Raw genomic sequence first — 18,797 nt, forward strand, 5'->3', positions numbered from 1 at the left:
AAAAAAAAAAAAAAAAAAAAAAGGAAAGATCATTTTTAAATTGGTAAAATTTGGGGGGAAATTCGGTTAATGAGATCTGAATGTTTGGAAAACACTGTTTTCAAACTCTTTAACCATAGACGGAATCCTTATGTGCTCATATATCAGAGAGATTCTCTTAAACTAAACTAGATGGGAATCTGTGGGTCAGATTCTTCTTTAAAATATTTACTTTTTTGGTTAGCTTTTGTTAGATCATGCTGTGGTGGTAAACAATTCCGCACTCTCAGTGGCTTTCATCAGCAAAGCTTTCTTTCTCGTGTTGCATGTTGCTTGTAGGTTGCTGCAGCTCTGTGTGTTATCTTTGTCCCAGGACCCAGTCTGAAGAAGCAGCACTTACCTAGGACATGTCATTACCATGTCAGATGGAAAAGAAGCCATAGCTGAACTATTTCTGTTTGTAGATGTTGCTGCCATCATGAGTCAGATGCCCAAACCTGATGTCAGTGGATGTGAGGCAGTATAATCCTCCCATAGTCCCTGCAGGTAACATGGCAACAGGGGGAGAAAACAATCATCTTATAGGAGGGGAGCAATAAATGGGAGTAAGAAAATCTGTCACAATATCACTCATGTGACTGAAGCACTCATGTGATGTAATGAAAATGTTTAACAAACAATAATAAACACGTATATACCACCAAGCTTAAAAAATATAACCACTACTTTTGGAGTTCCCTGTGTGCTTTTATACTACTTCCCCAAATGTAACCATTCTCTTGAAATTTCTGCTTGCTTATCATCCCCTTCTTCATATATTCCATTGTGTGACTGTCCCGCCATTTATCTTTTTTCTTGAGTTAATTCCAGTTCTTTTGCTAGTGTGAAAATATTGCTAAGGATATTCTTTTATGTGTCTCCTGGTGTACAAAGCAAGAGTTGCTTCAGAGTATGTACTTAGGTGTGGAATTGCTGGAACGTGGGGCATGTGCCTCTTCAGTTTTAGTAGGTAATACCAAGTTGTTTTCCAACATGGTTGTACAGTTTACACTTGCACTAGTGGTGTTGTATGTGTTACCAGTTCTCATGTCTTTGTTCACATTTGAAAGTCTGACAACATCTAATTTTTAGTCTAATGGGTATGAATCAGATTCTTTTTTGAATGTTCAGGGAAGTGCTTCTCAAACTTCCACGTGTACATAAATCACTTGGACATGCTATTAAAAGCACAGGTTGTGATTCAGTAGGTTGGGTTATGCTTGGGAGCTGAGATCCTGCATTTCTCATAACCACCCAGGTGATACCAGTGCTGCTGCACCGTGGACCATACTTTGAGTAACAAGGGTTTAAGGCACTCGAATAGACTTGCCCCTGTGTTGGATCCACATAACACCTAAAGAATCTTTGGAACAAAATTGCTACATAATAGCATCTGATATAGCCACTCAATCTAGGGTTTTTGAATCATGCCTGATATTTTTATTGACCTTACATGAGCACTACAGATAATACTTTTTTTTCATATAGCAATTTGGAAAAAAAAGAACCCAAGCCACAATGTTAATCACTGTACTTGTTTTACCTGTGGCAGATGCTTTTTTTTTTTGGAAACCTGTTTTGTGCAAACATTGGCCATTAGCAAATAAAGTAGTGGATTCCTTTTTCCTAGAGATTGCTTGCTTTATAACTTACAAAGAGAATTGAGAATTTAAACCTAAGCTAACCTAAACTTTTTTTTTTTTTTTTGCGGTACGCGGGCCTCTCACCGTTGTGGCCTCTCCTGTTGTGGAGCACAGGCTCCGGACGCACAGGCTCAGCGGCCATGGCTCACGGGCCCAGACGCGCTGCGGCACGTGGGATCCTCCCGGACCGGGGCACGAACCTGTGTCCCCTGCATCGGCAGGCGGACTCTCAACCACTGCGCCACCAGGGAAGCCCTAACCTAAACTTTTAAAGACACTGTTTATTTTCGGCTATGTTGGTACTAGATTAAAATTACCTATTAGGTAGCTAAAGAGTAACCCATAAATATCTCCACTGGTATTCTTTAACTTAAAGCACCTAAAACCAGGAGAAACTTTGCCCAGTTCTATTCACTTATTTTTTAAATTTTTAGTTGTTTTTACTCATTCATGGATGAATAACAATATAGAGCAACCCAACCAACTTTTTATTTAGTGGCATATGTGTACATTACCTATTTTAAATCAACCACAAAGTATGTTGATTGTAACCATTATTCAATGAGTTTCTAAGTGATTTCTTTAAAGGAAGAAAATTTAAGGAGTCTTTAAGGGAGATAATAGACCTTGTCAATATGCAAGCGTTAGAATAACTGATCACTCATTAACTGGATAAAATGAAGGATAAATAAAAATAAACACATTTTCCTCAGTGCAAGACGGTGGTATGTGGTCCGTGGCATGCACTGGTAACAAGGTAATTCCTAGTACTTCCAAATTGCATTATTTAAAAAACAGATGTTAGGACAGAAACACCACTCAGACTAGCTTAAGCAGTGGAGATTTCTTGGCCCATATAATTAGGAAGAACAGAGATGGAACGGGCTTTAAATAAATGAGATAGACATTCTCATCGTGATGTCAGAACCCTCTCATCATCTCCTAGCTCTGATTCTCTGTTTCTGTGGATCCTTTTCTAACACACATGAGCTTTCCTCCAAGTGTTAGTGGTGGTGGTGGTGGTAGTGGTGGTAGAGGGAGCTTTTTGAGGAGGAAGACAGAGTGACAGCTTCAGAATTATTTCATTCCAAAAGGAAGTGAGAAAACACCCTTCCAGAGGCCTTCCCCTCTGAAGTAGCCCTGCAAGTCATTCACTCTTTGCTCTATCAACTGTTTCCTTTACTGCCTTTACCACAGATTATCTCATTTATTTGCTCACTTGATTGTTGTTCCTCCCCACTACAAGGAAGAATCCTTGAAGCAAGAATAGTGCCTCTTTTGTTAATGGGGCAGCCCCAGGATCTAGTAGCCATTCAGGAAATAATAAGCCAACAAATACGTGAAATTCCGGGGTAGGACTCAGGCCTGCTCCAGGCACTTGTCATCATGTGCTCTGGAGGGGAGGGGACTGTGATGCTAGGCCTACCAGAACCTCATGGAACAGGGCAAGTGTGGTTTTACGTGGGAGATGGAAGTACCATAAGCTGAAAAACTGGGGAAAGATGCTGAGGAAAACAACAATAAAAATGTGGTTTTTTTGTTTGTTTGTTTTATGCGCTTTAAGCGTAGTTTACCATTTCACCCAACTGCCCGGTCTTGTTGCTTAAGGTTGTGCAGATCCTGCAGTGCCTGAAGGTGCTTGGCTGAGGGGATGGAGGGGGGCTGAAATCCGGCCAGAGACTCCATTCCTGTGGCTTCCTGTTTCCAGGAGGTACTGTTTTAAATTTACCCAAAGGCTCTATCTGGTCTCTGTACACAGTGGCCCTGTGTACAGAATATCCATCTCTCCATCTAACCTTCTAAAGAAAGAATACTAGGGGCAAAAGTAAGAGCTGGATGTGTCTTTGCATCTGGATCCTGCTGGCCAACTCAGGGCAGACTATGTGCTTAACCATGTCCTGCAAATACTCTAAGAGTGATGACTTGTTTTGGGAAATTCCTCTTTTTTTAACCTTCTCCTCACTCCATTTTCCTATTTAGTGTTAGCTGGTCAATTTTCCTGAGCATGCTTTTTGAGCTGAATGGTGACTGAATGGTGATACTGTCATCTTTCTTTGTTGTTTATCTACATTTCTCTGCGTTTCCATTTTGATTACCCTTATAATTCTGCTTCAAGGGGAAGAAGAAATTGCCTATATCCATCACTGGCCCTTCAGACTTGTCTTAAAGCTTTATCTCTTTGAGGTTTGTTCTGTTTTTTTGTTTGATTAGAGATCTTTTTGGGGCAGTGAAATACTCACTACTTAAAAAGTGGTGAATTGGTTGAAGGAACAGAAACCCACTCAATCTGACTCATGTAAGGCTGCTGGGAGTCTCATAAGTTCCAGACATACAGCTGAGCCCTTCTTACATGGAAAGTTCTCAGGCAGCTGTTCTGGCTTTCTTCCTCTTTGTGGACTGCTTGGGTTCTTCTTTGCTTCACTCTGGACATTGCTTCCATTCCTTTGATTTTCTTTAAACACTGCCTTTGTCTGCATACTGATCAGCCTGCAAGTGGCAAAGATGGCAACTAGTACCTAATCTCATTGGATTCTCTGCAGGTCCACAGGATGTCTGTACTGTAATCACTTGGGGAGCTTAAAAAAAAAAAAAAAGTTTATATGCCTCAGACATATTCTGAGTCAGTAGGTCCAGAGTCCTAGAATCTATATTTTAAGACTATTCCCCAGCAGGAATTCCCAGACCCCTCCATAATCACAAGAGGGAAGAAAGGAAAGTGAGTGAATGATGAAATAGATGAACCAGATCCTAGCATCCACTTGTCCCCAACATAGCTCCTTTTCTTTTTCCCTTTGCCATTCCTTGTTATTGATCTTCCTATCCAAGGAGATATTCTAAGAAATTGAAAACAAATATTGAAGAATAGAATGGTTTTCATTAAAAGCAGCAGTATTGTAGCAACATTTTTTAGCCTAGCTTGGTGGATGGGCAGTCCAGTTAGGCAGTGGGCCATCTATCCCTTATCAAATCAGAGCCAATTTGTTGATCTTGGATGCTCCTATAAGTGTAAGACGGGGCTGGACATTCCTGAGAAACACCTGAGGCCTTAGACCCACCCTAATAACTTTGAAAACGTACGTACTTGTGGTGGCAGCTGTCCCAAGAGTCAGACTCTCTATCTGGGCAGGTGATGTATGACCTCACAACTTCAGTGCCTGTCACTCTCAAACCAGCTTACACAATGTGTCTGTGTCTTTAGTTCAGGATCTTTAGAGAGAATCTTGTCCATAACCAGCCAATCAGGAGCATACTCTGGGATTAAGGGTCAGAGCTGACTTTGAGAAGGGCATTAAGTGATAAGTGCATTGCAAGCTTTCTTTTGGTTGGCTTGCAAAATAGGATTAAGTGAATATTTGTAATCCCTTTTCATTTTGGTTATTTCTTAGGTAACAGAGGGATTATATTCCTAAATCAACTATAATGAATTTTTTGTATGTCAGAAACTACAAATATGACATCAGCCTAATTTTACATGTGAAGTAAATGCCATGTACACTATTTAGGATATTTCTCAAATAATTTCATGGCAAACATTATCATCGTTTCTTCATATTTTAATAACAAAATGTATATTAAGTTGTAAATAAAGTAACACAGATTATTATTTAATATGTTTAAAATATAATGTCATATACTTTGTTGTGCCTGCATATGTAAAGGGTTGTAGCAATTTGATTCTGAGACCTCAATATAAGTAATGGAAGCCATTACTTTATTTAATAACTTTGTCTATTGTAGAATTTCAGAGACATTTGAAGACTTTACATGGGTATTAATTACATAAAGTATGCAAAGATAAGCATTTTTAACCAAGATAGAGCACACAAAAAAGCTGTATACTACATTTCTGTGTACAAAGCAGTTAAGCCCAAAGGGTATAATGTCAGTACATTAGGGTTGGTTTAAGAACATGTGTTATTTTATACCTTTAATTATGAAGTATCAAGATAGTTAATCTGACTTTTAAAAATTATTTTATTTTATTTTTCCAGATCCAATCCCTCTGTGGAACTTCTAAACATCTTCTGTTAGTGGAAACGTTGTTTTCTACACAATGAAGTCAACATCTTAATTTAAACCAGCATTCATGTGGTTCTGATTCATCTGCTATGGTTCATGAAGCTTGAGATCTAAGGCGTACAGGGTCTTTTGCGATGACAATATGACTAATAGTAAAGGAAGATCTATTACTAACAGAACAAGTGGTGGTCCAAGTAGTGGAGGAGGTTTTGTAGACTGGACTTTAAGTTTAAATACAATTCAATCTGATAAGTTTTTAAACTTACTGTTGAGTATGGTTCCGGTAATTTACCAGAAAAACCAGGAAGACAGGCACAAAAAAGGAAACAGCATTTGGCAAGATGGGTTATCAACTGCAGCACAAACTTTTAGTAGTAGATCTGAACAACACATGGAATATCACAGTTTCTCAGAGCCATCTTTTCATGGCAACAGTGGGCACACGCCATCAAGCTGTAGCCAAAAGTATGATGACTACGCCAACTACGATTATTGTGATGGAAGGGAGGCTTCAGAAACTACGGCCATGTTACAAGATGAAGATGTATCTAGAGATGGTGATGAAGATGTCATTGTGGAAGCAAACCAGAAATTACCAAAGGAGTCCAGTGGTGTCATGGCACTGCAGATACTCGTGCCATTTTTGTTAGCTGGCTTTGGAACAGTCTCAGCGGGCATGGTTTTGGATATAGTCCAGGTGGGTTTTCATCTTTGTTTAACTTCACTGTCTTTGTTGTTTAAAGTGCTTTGTGTTGGTTACTAATCTCAAACATTATATTTAGATTTAATTTATCCCTTAGTTAAATGAACTGATGCTGACTTTGGTGAAGAATCTGCTATTCCTGTTTTTTTGTTTGTTTTCCTTTAGAAGTTCTAAGAGAATTGTCTCATTCTGACCATAAAGTAACTTTTCATAAAATATTAAATAGTAAAGTAATCCCCAATTGGGTAAATCAGCTAAATGAATAACTCAATAAATGTTATATTTAGATACATCCTTATTTTAAAAATGAAAATTAATATATGCTCATTAAAATGAATTCGGACAACGCAGAGGATTAAATAAAAGATAAGTCTTTCCTATTCCTCATCTCCAAACCAAAACTCTCTTCCCCTCCAGAGGTTACCATTGTTAAGAGTTTGCTGTATATACTTGCAGACTTTTTTCTATGCTTATATACATGCATATGTGCAGTCTTTTTTCAAAAATAAAAAGCTGTATCTATTTTTCTGCAGCTTATTTGCATTGCTTATTAATGTATCGTGGACATCTTTCCAAACTAGTATAACAAAGATATTCAGCATTTTAAAAAGAGTGCTTGATATTTCCATTGTATATATACACCAAAATTTACTTATTCATTCTCCCATGCTGGTGCTATAACAAATATCCTTATAAATTTATCTTTACACACTCATACTAATTTTTTCATAGGATAGATTTTAAAAATGGGATTGCTGGGTATTAGGGCAGCTGTATGTGTTTAAAATTTTTATAGGTATTGTCAAATTGACTTTCAAAAAGTTTGTACCAATTTGTAGTCCTGCCATCAGTATGTAAGTACTTTTATCTATCTGTACCCTTATCAACATTGGATATTCTTGATCTTTTTCATTTTTGCCAATTGATAGGAAAATGTTATCATATTTTAATTAACATTCTTTAATTATTAGTAATGTCTTAGCATCTTTTCATGTGTTTATTGGCCATTGTTACCTTTTGTGTGACTATTTCTTATATACTTTTTTGTATCTTTTATCCATTTAAAAAATGGGTACATTACTTATTGACTTGTAGGAGTTCTTAATGTAGTATTATATAAAATTACAAAATTACCTATTATATAATTGCCTTTCTAAAGCAGTAAATTGTTAAAAGGTGGCATTCTGTTACTATCAGTTTTCATTCATCAGTCAGAGAAAGCTTGGCTCTGGGAAAGGGTTAGAAACATTATCCTCATGGGCCTTTGTCTTTCATTGTTTGCTCCCTAAAAGAAACCTCAGGTTATCTGTGACTCTAAGACACTTTTAAACAGATAACATTTTTATCTAAATGGAAAATGTACATAAATAGAAACATAATTTTTCCACCATCAGATGGAGAAAAGATATGAAAAGATATACTGTGTTAAGTATATTGAATTTTTGAATAGACTGTAATACTCTAGGGAGACCAAACCTATCTGTCCACTTGAAATATAATTGTTTCAAATTATTACCATAGTATCATAGCTGCTAAAATGAATATGCTGTTTTGGGTTGACTTTTTTTTTCTTCATATACCAGTTATTCTGAAGAAACACTCATCACTTAGCTATAGGATGATAACATCTATAGGAAAAATATGTTAGAGTATAGATTGTTAAGCAGAATATTTACGTAGTTCATTATGTACCTTCCTCTGGTGCATGTTCACTTATTTCTTGATGCTATTTGAGAGAAGAGCACGTATGTAATTGGGAAAAGTTCCTTTTATGATTTTATGAACTTTAATACTGCTAGCCCTAAGGACTTTATAGTGTTAAACTTCAGTGTTAAAAATCATAAAGACATAATGTAAATGTTTTGAAAGATTTCATTTGAATGAGGTTTTAAAAACTTTTAAATTGTGAAATTGAAAACATACAGGGTGAAAACAAACAGCTCAGTGAAAACAAAAACATACAGCTCAGTGAATTTTCTTAACACAAACAACCATATAACCATCACCTGGGTCAAGAAATAGACTCTTACCTATACTTCATTAGTGCTCCCTTCCAATAGCTTCCTTTTTTTCCTCCATCACCAAAGATAATCAATAATCTGATTTTTATAAGAACTTTTTTGTCTTTATAAGCATGTATTATTAAGCACCACTGCTTGGTTTTACTTAATTCTTTTCAGAATTTATCCAGTGGAAGTATAGAGTATATATTCTTTTTTTTTTTTTTTTTTTTTTTTTTTTTTATCTTTTATGTTTGCGTTTTTTTGGTCAACATTACGTGAGTTTTAGGAAACTGTTGTTCATTTATTTTTATTGCTGTGTTGTAATCCAGTGTATAAATACATCACAATTTATCCATTCTACTATTTTTTTAATCCATTCTACTGTTGATGGACATTGGGCCTAATGGTGTTTCCAGGCTCTTGCTGTACGTGTGCATGCATTTCTCTTGGGTATATATGTAGAAATGGAATCTCTAGGTCTTAGAATATGCAGATATTTAAATGTAGCATTTGTCAAATGGTTTTCCAAAGTGGTTGTACCAATTTACAGACTAATATAGCAGTATATGAGAGGTCCGGTGCTCTATATTATTATATATACAAGGTATCAAAAGTCTTTTTAATTTCAGAAATTCTGGCATATGTGGGGTGGCATCTCATTGAGGTTTTAATTGGGATTTTCCTGATGACTAATGATGTTTACTGACCATTTGGATATCATTGGTGAAGTTTCTTTGCCCATTTTCTATTTGATTGTTTATCTTTGTCTTATTGATTTATAGGAGTTATTTGCATATTCTGGATGTAAGCCTTTTAGTTATATGTATTACAGAATTCTTTCCCCTCTGTGGCTTGCTTTTTTACTCTCTCAATTGTGTGTTTGGATGACCAGAAGTTCTTAATTTTTATACAGTCCCCTTTTCCCTACTTTTCTATGGTCTGTGCTTTTCGTCTCCTGTTTAAGAAATCTTTCCATACCCTGTGAATTAAGATATTCTCTTATAATAGCTCCTTGAAGCTTTGTTTTGCCTTTTACATTTAGATCATTCCCTACCGAGAGTTGGTTTTTGTACAGAGTGTGAGGTAGAGGTTATATTTTTTCCTTTCCACATGGATTTCCAATTATTTCTGCACTGTTATATAACCAAAATATTTGTTATAAATATAAATATTTTCCCATTTATGTGTAGTCAACTTCTGGGCTCTCAATTCTGTTCCTTTGGTGTATTTATGTCTCTTATAGTGAATGCCACACCATCATCATTACTCTAGTTTATAAATCTTGATATCTTAGAGAATGTTCCCTTTTTATTCTTCCTGAAGAGTGCTTTGGTTATTCTTTTCCCTTTGCATCCCTATGTATGTTTTAATATAAAACCTTGTCAGTTTTCAAAAAAAGTAGTAGCGATTGTGATTCAGATATACTAAGGGGGAGAATTGACTCTACACTGTTTAGTCTTCCAACACAGGTATGTGGAATAATAGCCTCCATTTATTTAGGACATCTTTAATTCCCCTCATTGATGTTTTACAGTTTCTGAACACAGGTCTTTTACATTTTCAGTTGGGTTCGTTCTATTTATTTTGCTTCATATATCCCAGACTCAGAGCTAAAGAAGCCGGCAACCAAGAAATGCCAACAAGGGCAGACAAAACAAAACAAAACCAACAAAAGCCTGCTCTTTGTGACTAGGAAAGGGACACCCTAGCAAGACAAAACAGTTTTAGACAATAACTGTTCTACTCTAGCCAAGCACTACAGAAAAAACCATGGTCTCACCCACATCCACATCAGCAAAGGCCCAGCGGGGAGCCTGGAGGGCATTCTGCTAAGTGAAATAAGCCAGATAGAGAAAGACAAATATTGCATTGTATCACTTACATGTGGAATCTTAAAAAAAAAAAAAGTCAAACTCATAAAAACAGAGAGTAGAATGGTGGTTGCCAGGGCCTGAGGAGGTGAGGGAAATGGGGAGAAGTTGGTGAAAGGGTACAAACTTTCAGTTACAAGGTAAGTATGCTCCGAGAATCTAATGTACAGCATGGTGACTGTAGTTGATAATACTGTATTGTATACTCGATATTTGCTAAGAGAGTAGATCTTAAGTATTCTCACCAAAAAAAAGTAACTCTGTGAGGTGATAGATATGTTAATTAACTTGTTGGTGGAATTCCTTTCATAATGTATATCAAGTCATCATACTGTACCCTTAAAATATATTACAATTCTATTTGTCAATTATACCTCAGTAAAGCTTAGAAAAAATGAGCAAAATATACCAAAAGCAAGCAGAAGAAAGGAAATAATAAATATAAAAGCAAAAATCAATGAAATTGAAGGCAGGAAAACAGTAGAAAAAAGTCAGTGAAACGAACATCTGGTTCTTTGAAAAGATCGATAAATCTGACAATTTGTAGCAAGACTGACAATGAAAAAAAAGAAGACATAAATTACCAAGATCAGAACGAAATAGGGGATATCACTACAGATCCTGTAGACATCAAAAGGATAGTAAAGAAGTACTACAAACAACTCTGCACACGTAAATTTTACAACTTAAAGTGGGCCACTTCCTCAAAAAACACAATTACCACAACCACCCGAAATGAAGTAGATAACTTGAATAGCTCTATACTTATTAAGGAAGTTGAGTTCATAATTTTAAAAACTCCCAAAAAAGAAATCTTCAGACACAGATAGTTTTACCTGAAAATTCTACCAAATGTTTAAAGCAGAGTCAACACTAATTCTACACAAGCTTTTCTGGAAAATAGAAGAGGAGGGAACACTTACCAATTCATTTTAAGAAGCTGGTATTACCCAGATACCAAACCAAAGACCCAAAAAACCTACAGACCAATACTTTTCCTGAATATAGACCAAAAAAATCCTTAACAAACATTGGCAAATAGAATTTAGCAACATATAAAATGAATTATACACCATGAAAAATGAGGTTTATTCCAGGGATGCAAATCTTGTTCACTATTTGAAAATCAATATAATTCACCATATTAATAGGCTAAAGAAGAAAATCACATGACCACGTCAAATGATACAGAAAAAGCATTTGACAAAATTCAACACCCATTCATGATAAAAAAAAAAACTCAAATAAATAGGAATAGAGTGGAACTTCCTCAACATTATACTTAATTTAATGATGAAATACCGAATGCGATTTTCCCCTAAGATCAGGTACAAAGCAAGGAAAATATACCAAAAGCAAGCAGAAGAAAGGAAATAATAAATATAAAAGCAAAAATCAATGAAATTGAAGGCAGGAAAACAGTAGAAAAAAGACAGTGAAACGAACATCTGGTTCTTTGAAAAGATCAATAAATCTGACAATTTGTAGCAAGACAAAGTGAGAGAGTGGCATGCACATATATACACTACCAAACATAAAATAGATAGCTAGTGGGAAGCAGCCACATAGCACACGGAGATCAGCTCAGTGCTTTGTGACCACCTAGAGGGGTGGGATAGGGAGGGTGGGAGAGAGGGAGATGCAAGAGGGAAGAGATATGGGAACATATGTATATGTATAACTGATTCACTTTGTTATAAAGCAGAAACTAACACACCATTGTAAAGCAATTATACTCCAATAAAGATGTTAAAAAAAAAAGGAGACTTCTTTCTCCATTATGTATTGTTTCATACAGCTTAAATATGCTTTACCAGATACATACATTATGTTTTTCATTAAACTTTTTGAAATAATTATAGATTCACTTGCGGTTATTAAAAATAATAGAGAGATCCCATGTATCCTTTATCCAGTTTCCCCCAATGCTAATACCTCGCAAAACTCTAGGACAATCTCACAACCAGGATATTGATATTGATATAGTCAAGATACAGAACATTTCCATCACCACTCATTACCTTGATTCAACATAGTGCAGTAAGTCAAGAAAAGGAAATAAAAGACATACAGATTGGAAAGGATGAGATAAAACTGTTCCTATTTGCAGATGACATGATTGTCTACTAAGAAAATCCCGAGGAATCTACCAAAACAAAAACAAAAACAGAAAACAACTCCAAGAACTGATAAATGAGTTCAGTAAGGCCCAGGATACACAATACATACAAAAAATAAATTTTATTTCTAGCAATGAGTATGTGGACATTGAGATTAAAAATACAATAACATTTACTCAAAAAACAAACACCTAGATGTAAATCTTAGAAAACACATACAGGATTTGTACACTGAAAGCTACAAAACACTGATGAAGGTAATCAAGGAAGATCTAAATAAATGGAGAGACTTGCCATATTCATGGCTTAGAAGACTCAACATAATAAAGATGTCAGTCCTCCCAAAACTGATATACATGTTTAACAGAACTTTAAAAACCTCCACAAGATTTTTTCACTTTGTCACAGCTTACCCTTCCCCCTCCCCATATCCTCAAGTCCATTCTCTAGTAGGTCTGCGTCTTTATTCCTGTCTTGCCCGTAGGTTCTTCATGACATTTTTTTCCGCCTTAGAGTCGATATATATGTGTTAGCATACGGTATTTGTTTTTCTCTTTCTGACTTACTTCACTCTGTATGACAGACTCTAGGTCCATCCACTCCACTACAAATAACTCAATTTTGTTTCTTTTTATGGCTGAGTAATATTCCATGGTATGTATGTGCCACATCTTCTTTATCTATTCATCCGATGATGGACACTTAGGTTGTTTCCATCTCCGGGCTACTGTAAATAGAGCTGCAATGAACATTTTGGTACATGACTCTTTTTGAATTATGGTTTTCTCTACTTCTTCTCCGATTTGATCCTTTTATTTCTTTTTCTACTCTGATTGCTGTGGCTAAAACTTCCAAAACTATGTTGAATAAGAGTGGTGAGAGTGGGCACCCTTGCCCTGTTCCTGATCTTAGTGGAAATGATTTCAGTTTTCACCATTGAGGACGATGTTGGCTGTGGGTTTCTCATATATGGCCTTTATTATGTTGAGGAAATTTCCCTCTATGCTTACTTTCTGCAGGGTTTTTATCATAAATGGGTGTTGAATTTTGTTGAAAGCTTTCTCTGCATCTATGGACATGATCATATGGTTTTTCTCCTTCAATTTGTTAATATGGCGTATCACATTGATTGATTTGCATATATTGAAGAATCCTTGCATTCCTGGAATAAACTCCAGTTGATCATGGTGTCTGATCCTTTTAATGTGCAGTTGGATTCTGTTTGCTAGTATTTTGTTGAGGATTTTTGCATCTATGTTTCTCAGTGATATTGGCCTGTAATTTTCTTTCTTTGTGACATCTTTGTCTTGTTTTGGTATCAGGGTGATGGTGGCCTGGTAGAATGAAGACTTTTTGATGATGGCCATTCTGACTGGTGTGAGATGATATCTCATTGTAGTTTTGATTTGCATTTCTCTAATGATTAGTGATGTTCAGCATTCTTTCGTGTGTTTGTTGGCAGTCCATATATCTTCTTTGGAGAAATGTCTATTTAGGTCTTCTGCCTGTTTTTGGACTGGGTTTTTTGTTTTTTGTTATTAAACTGCATGAGCTGCTTATAAATTTTGGAGATTAATCCTTTGTCAGTTGCTTCATTTGCAAATAATTTCTCCCATTCTGAGGGTTGTCTTTTGGTCTTGTTTATGGTTTCCTTTGCTGTGCAAAAGCTTTTAAGTTTCATTAAGTCCCATTTGTTTATTATTGTTTTTATTTCCATTTCTCTAGGAAGTGGGTCAAAATGGATCTTGCTGAGATTTATGTCATAGAGTGTCCTGCCTATGTTTTCCTCTAAGAGTTTTATAGTGTCTGGCCTTACATTTAGGTCTTTAATCCATTTTGAGTTTACTTTTGTCTATGGTGTTAGGGAGTAATCTAATTTCATACTTTTACAGGTACCTGTCCAGTTTTCCCCGCACCACTTATTGAAGAGGCTGACCATACACACACAAAAAGAGGAAAAGGGGAAAAAAATCATAATCTTCCTCTCAAAGTCTACCTCCTCAATTTGGGATGATTTGTTGTCTAAAGGAGGGAAGGAAGGAAAGAAAGAATAAAGATACTGAGGCGCGCCGTGCGTTCTCCTGGGGGAGTTGTCCCTGGTTCCTGGGATGGTCCTGCGCTTATGTTTGTTGGAAGATTTTTAATCACTTTTAATTTCAGTGCTTGTGATGGGTCTGTTTATACTTTCTATTTCTTCCTGATTCAGTCTCAGAACGTTGTGCTTTTCTAAGAATTTGTCCATTTCTTCCAGGTTGTCTATTTTATTGGCATAAAAAAGGGAGAAAAAATAGAAAGAAAGAAAGAGAGAAGGAGAGAGAGAGAGAAAGAAAAAGAAAGGAAATAAAGTTATTAAAATAAAAAAGAATTATTAAGGAAAGAAGTTAAAAAAAAAAAAAAAGGGACGGAAAAAACCCTAGGCAAATGGGTAAAAGAAAAGCTATACGACAAAATCACACACAGAAGCATACACATACACACTCACAAAAAGAGAAAAAGGGAAGAAATATATTTATCTTTGCTCCCAAAGTCCACCTCCTTAATTTGGGATGATTCGTTGTCTATTCAGGTATTCCACAGATGCAGTGTACATCAGGTTGATTGTGCAGATTTAATCGGCTGCTTCTGAGCCTACTGGGAGAAATTTCCCTTTCTCTTTGTTCGCACAGCTCCCGGGGTTTAGCTTTGGATTTGGACCCACCTCTGCATGTAGGTTGCCTGAGGGCATCAGTTCTTCGCTCAGAGAGGACGGAGTTAAAGGAGCACCTGATTCGGGGCCTTTGGCTCACTCAGGCCGGGGGGAGGGAGGGGTACGGATGCGCGGTGAGCCTGCGGCGGTAGAGGCCAGCATGACGTTGCACCAGCCTGAGGCGCGCCGTGTGTTCTCCCGGGGAAGTCGTCCCTGGATGGCGGGACCCTGGCAGTGGCGGGCTGCACAGGCTCCCGGGAGGGGAGGTGTGGATAGTGACCTGTGCTCGCACACAGGTTTCTTGGTGGCTGCAGCAGCAGCCTTAGCGTCCCATGCCCGTCTCTGGTGTCCACGCTGATTCCCGAGGCTCGTGCCCGTCTCTGGAGCTCCTTGAAGCGCCGCTGTTAATCCCCTCTTCTCGCGCACCAGGTAACAAAGAGGGAAGAAAAAGTCTCTTGCCTCTTCGGCAGGTCCAGACCTTTTCCCTGACTCCCTCCTGTCTAGCCGTGGTGCACTAGCCCCTTCAGGCTGTGTTCACGCCGCCAACCCCAGTCCTCTCCCTGAGCTCCGACGGAAGCCCGAGCCTCAGCTCCCAGCCCCGTCCGCCCTGGTGGGTGAGCAGACAAGTCTCTTGGGCTGGTGAGTGCCAGTCGGCACCGATCCTCTGTGCAGGAATCTCTCCGCTCTGCCTTCCGCACCCCTGTTGCTGCGCTCTCCTCTGCAGCTCCAAAGCTTCCTCTCTCCACCACCCGCAGTCTCCGCCCGCGAAGGGACTTCCTAGTGTGTGGAAACCTTTCCTCCTTCACAGCTCCCTCCCCGAGGTGCAAGTCCCGTACCTATTCTTTGTCTCTGTTTTTCCTTTTGCCCTATCCAGGTATGTGGGGACTTTCTTGTCTTTTGGGAGGTCTGAGGTCTTCTGCCCACGTTCAGTAGGTGTTCTGTAGGAGCTATTCCACATGTAGATGTATTTCTGATGTATTTTTGGAAAGGAAAGTGATCGCCGCGTCTTACTCTTCCACCATCTTGAAGCTCCCAGAAGTCTCCTTTTCTATGTGCCCTTCCCCTATTCACTTCTTTAGAATTTACTGGTATTATTTTTTTCTGTCTCCTTCCACTGACATTAAATGCATGTACATTGGTATATATATATGCTAATATATATGTGTGTGTGTGTGTGTGTGTATTCACTAAAAAACACAAGCAAAAAACATCCTATAACGCTGCTCTTCACCCTGCTCTTAATTTATCTTGGAGCTTCCTTATAGATACACACAGATTTACCAAATTCTTCTCTGGAGAGCTCTATTGTTATGTTCTATTGCAAAGATGTATCATTGTTTTTCTACCAAGTGAGCTAATGAAGGAGATTTAAAGTACCTCAGATCTTTTGTGATTATGAACAGTGATGAAGTTGACTCATTATATGTATGTGTTTGAACTCACGTTCAACTTTATTTGTAGGATAAATTCCTTGAAGTAGAGTTTTGAGTTGAAAATTATGTGCATTTTACATTTGATAGATATTGCTGAATTCCCCCAAAGAAGTTAAACCAATAGTGTAATGGAGTGCTTATTTCCTTATACTCTTACCGACAGTATTATCCAACTTTTTGAACTTTACCAATCTCACAGAAGAAAATTGATCACCTTTTAATTTGCATTTTTAAAATTATGAGTGAGGTTGGTCACTGGGTCATATGTCTAAAAGTGAATGGGTTTAGTTTTTTAAAACTAAGTTAAAATGAGAAACAAATCTTCTCCAGCTCTGGGGTATATAAGTTTTTTAAAAATTGCATAAGCTTCTTTTACCAGTTAGTTATTTTTAAACTTTTTCTGTTTATTTTTAAGTTAGGACTCTATGGATGTATTCCTCAACTTGTTTATTCTTTGTTTTAAATTTAATTTTATTTATTTTTCTTTTTTTTTTTAAGTTTCATTTTCGTTTGTCCTTTTGGACATTAATAGATTTTTCAGTTTCGAGTATAGCATGTAAGCAATCTGACGTTATGTTTGAGGTATGGGTGCTTACGTAAGATTCTGGGTATTGACAGACATCTAAAATTAGTTAAGATTAGAAGTTGATTTTCTGTAGGGAGGATTCTTGTGGAGACGTTTAGCAGTGCATAATAATCTACATAGCCTCAGAGGACATGTCTGTATTGTGGCAAAATTTATAAGTAGGTGAAATTTATTTGGGGCACTGGCTGCCTCAGCATCCCCTTTCTGGACTTTTTTTTTGGCATTACCTCTTCCTGACAGGAAAATTAACTGATAATATATCTTGGTGTTATAGCTAATAAACCCTCAATATTGTTATTTATTACTATGTACAGGCATGGTCCTGAGCACAACTGTATGAGGTAGGTACACTTATGACCCTATTTTAGATGAATAAAGAAAAGCATAGTTTTGCTCAAGTCATACGGTAAAAGTAGTAGTATCAGAATCGCAACTCAGATAATCTGATTCCAGAGCCCTTTTCTTTGACTAACATGCTGTACTGTTTCTCACTATTCTCGTATTTCCCAAACTGTGTGTCTGGACACCCCAGGGTTGCTGTGGGATATGTTAAATTTTTGAGGGAAACACAGTGACATCTCTTGGACACTGTACAGACCACTGACTCGAGGTGGTTCAACATATCAGCATTAGATCACACTCCATCTGACATACCTCTGCAAAGCTACATTTTCAGCGGTGCTGGGAAAAAAAGCACGTGTCACACAAAAATCAATACAGAACAAGAAATGAAGGCAGTAGTTTCCAAATTCCAAGGTTTGAGACGCTGTGCAGTGCCCAACAGATACACACATCCTGTTAGTAAGTAAGTACTTGTGGTAACATGACTTAAAAATATGATTTATTCTTTCAATTTATTTGTGTTATTTCTTCAAATGGCTACCAAATTGTTAGGAAATAAATACTTATTAAATTGTTTGGACCTAGCTACTTAGTAGGACCGTTAGATATTTCTTTTGGCCTAGGGTTGTCATGAAAACATTTCTGAGATACTACAGGTGCTGTGAGCTGAGAAAGTTTGAGAACTGCTGAAAGCCCACCTCTGCAGGTGTAGAGAGAAGAATGCAGAATTTATTGGGCATGAGGTTGGAAATCAATACGTGATAGTTCTTATTGTTATATCAATGCTAAGATGTAAGTGTTTTCATAGTAATTCTCACAGGAGCATTTGATTTGAATTGAACTTGGAAAGGGTGGTAGTAACCCAAAGGAATGCATCCCAACAGATCCAAAGTGGGATGGCAGTGACTGATAGAGAAATTTGGATATTCTGGTGTTTCTAAAATTGTGTAGGTAGGTGTCTTAATATTGTGACCTAGGTAATCCCAAATTATGTCTAATGTGATAAAAACAATACCTGTCTCGTAAGTTTGTTGTGAAGATTAAATGATTAAGCCTAGAACAGTGCCTGGCACTAACAAGCAATCAGTGAATGTTGACTGTTGTTAATATTTATTATTATTATTATCTGTTGTTATTCATCATCATCATCATCACCGTCATCTCTGGAGGATGCATATTCCAGTAGCACAGCAGAATTCTTACCTATCATAAAACATGGACAAAATTGTTTGTTAGTTTTTTGACATGTTAAGGAATCTGAGAGGCTACTGGACCCCGAGTGTTGTTTTTAGGCCCATCCTTAATTGACTTGAACCCTGGAGGGATTCCCTTGTAAAACTGTTAAACCAGGTTTTTACCAAAGACTGGTCTG

General features: G+C 37.2%; 1 protein-coding gene across 1 annotated transcript in view; it reads left to right on the forward strand.

The window, feature by feature from the left end:
* The first annotated feature begins 5,653 nt into the window (after positions 1–5,653).
* SLC41A2 (solute carrier family 41 member 2) overlaps positions 5,654–18,797 on the forward strand; it is a 98,184-nt gene continuing 85,040 nt past the window's right edge. Inside the window, exon 1 of the mRNA XM_024732216.1 lies at positions 5,654–6,378. Coding sequence (XP_024587984.1) covers positions 5,824–6,378 — 555 coding nt within the window. The 5' untranslated portion in view covers positions 5,654–5,823. The remainder of the gene's footprint in view (positions 6,379–18,797) is intronic.

Source organism: Neophocaena asiaeorientalis, unplaced genomic scaffold, assembly GCF_003031525.2.
Source record: "Neophocaena asiaeorientalis asiaeorientalis breed wild unplaced genomic scaffold, Neophocaena_asiaeorientalis_V1.1 scaffold418, whole genome shotgun sequence".
NCBI lineage: Eukaryota > Metazoa > Chordata > Mammalia > Artiodactyla > Phocoenidae > Neophocaena > Neophocaena asiaeorientalis.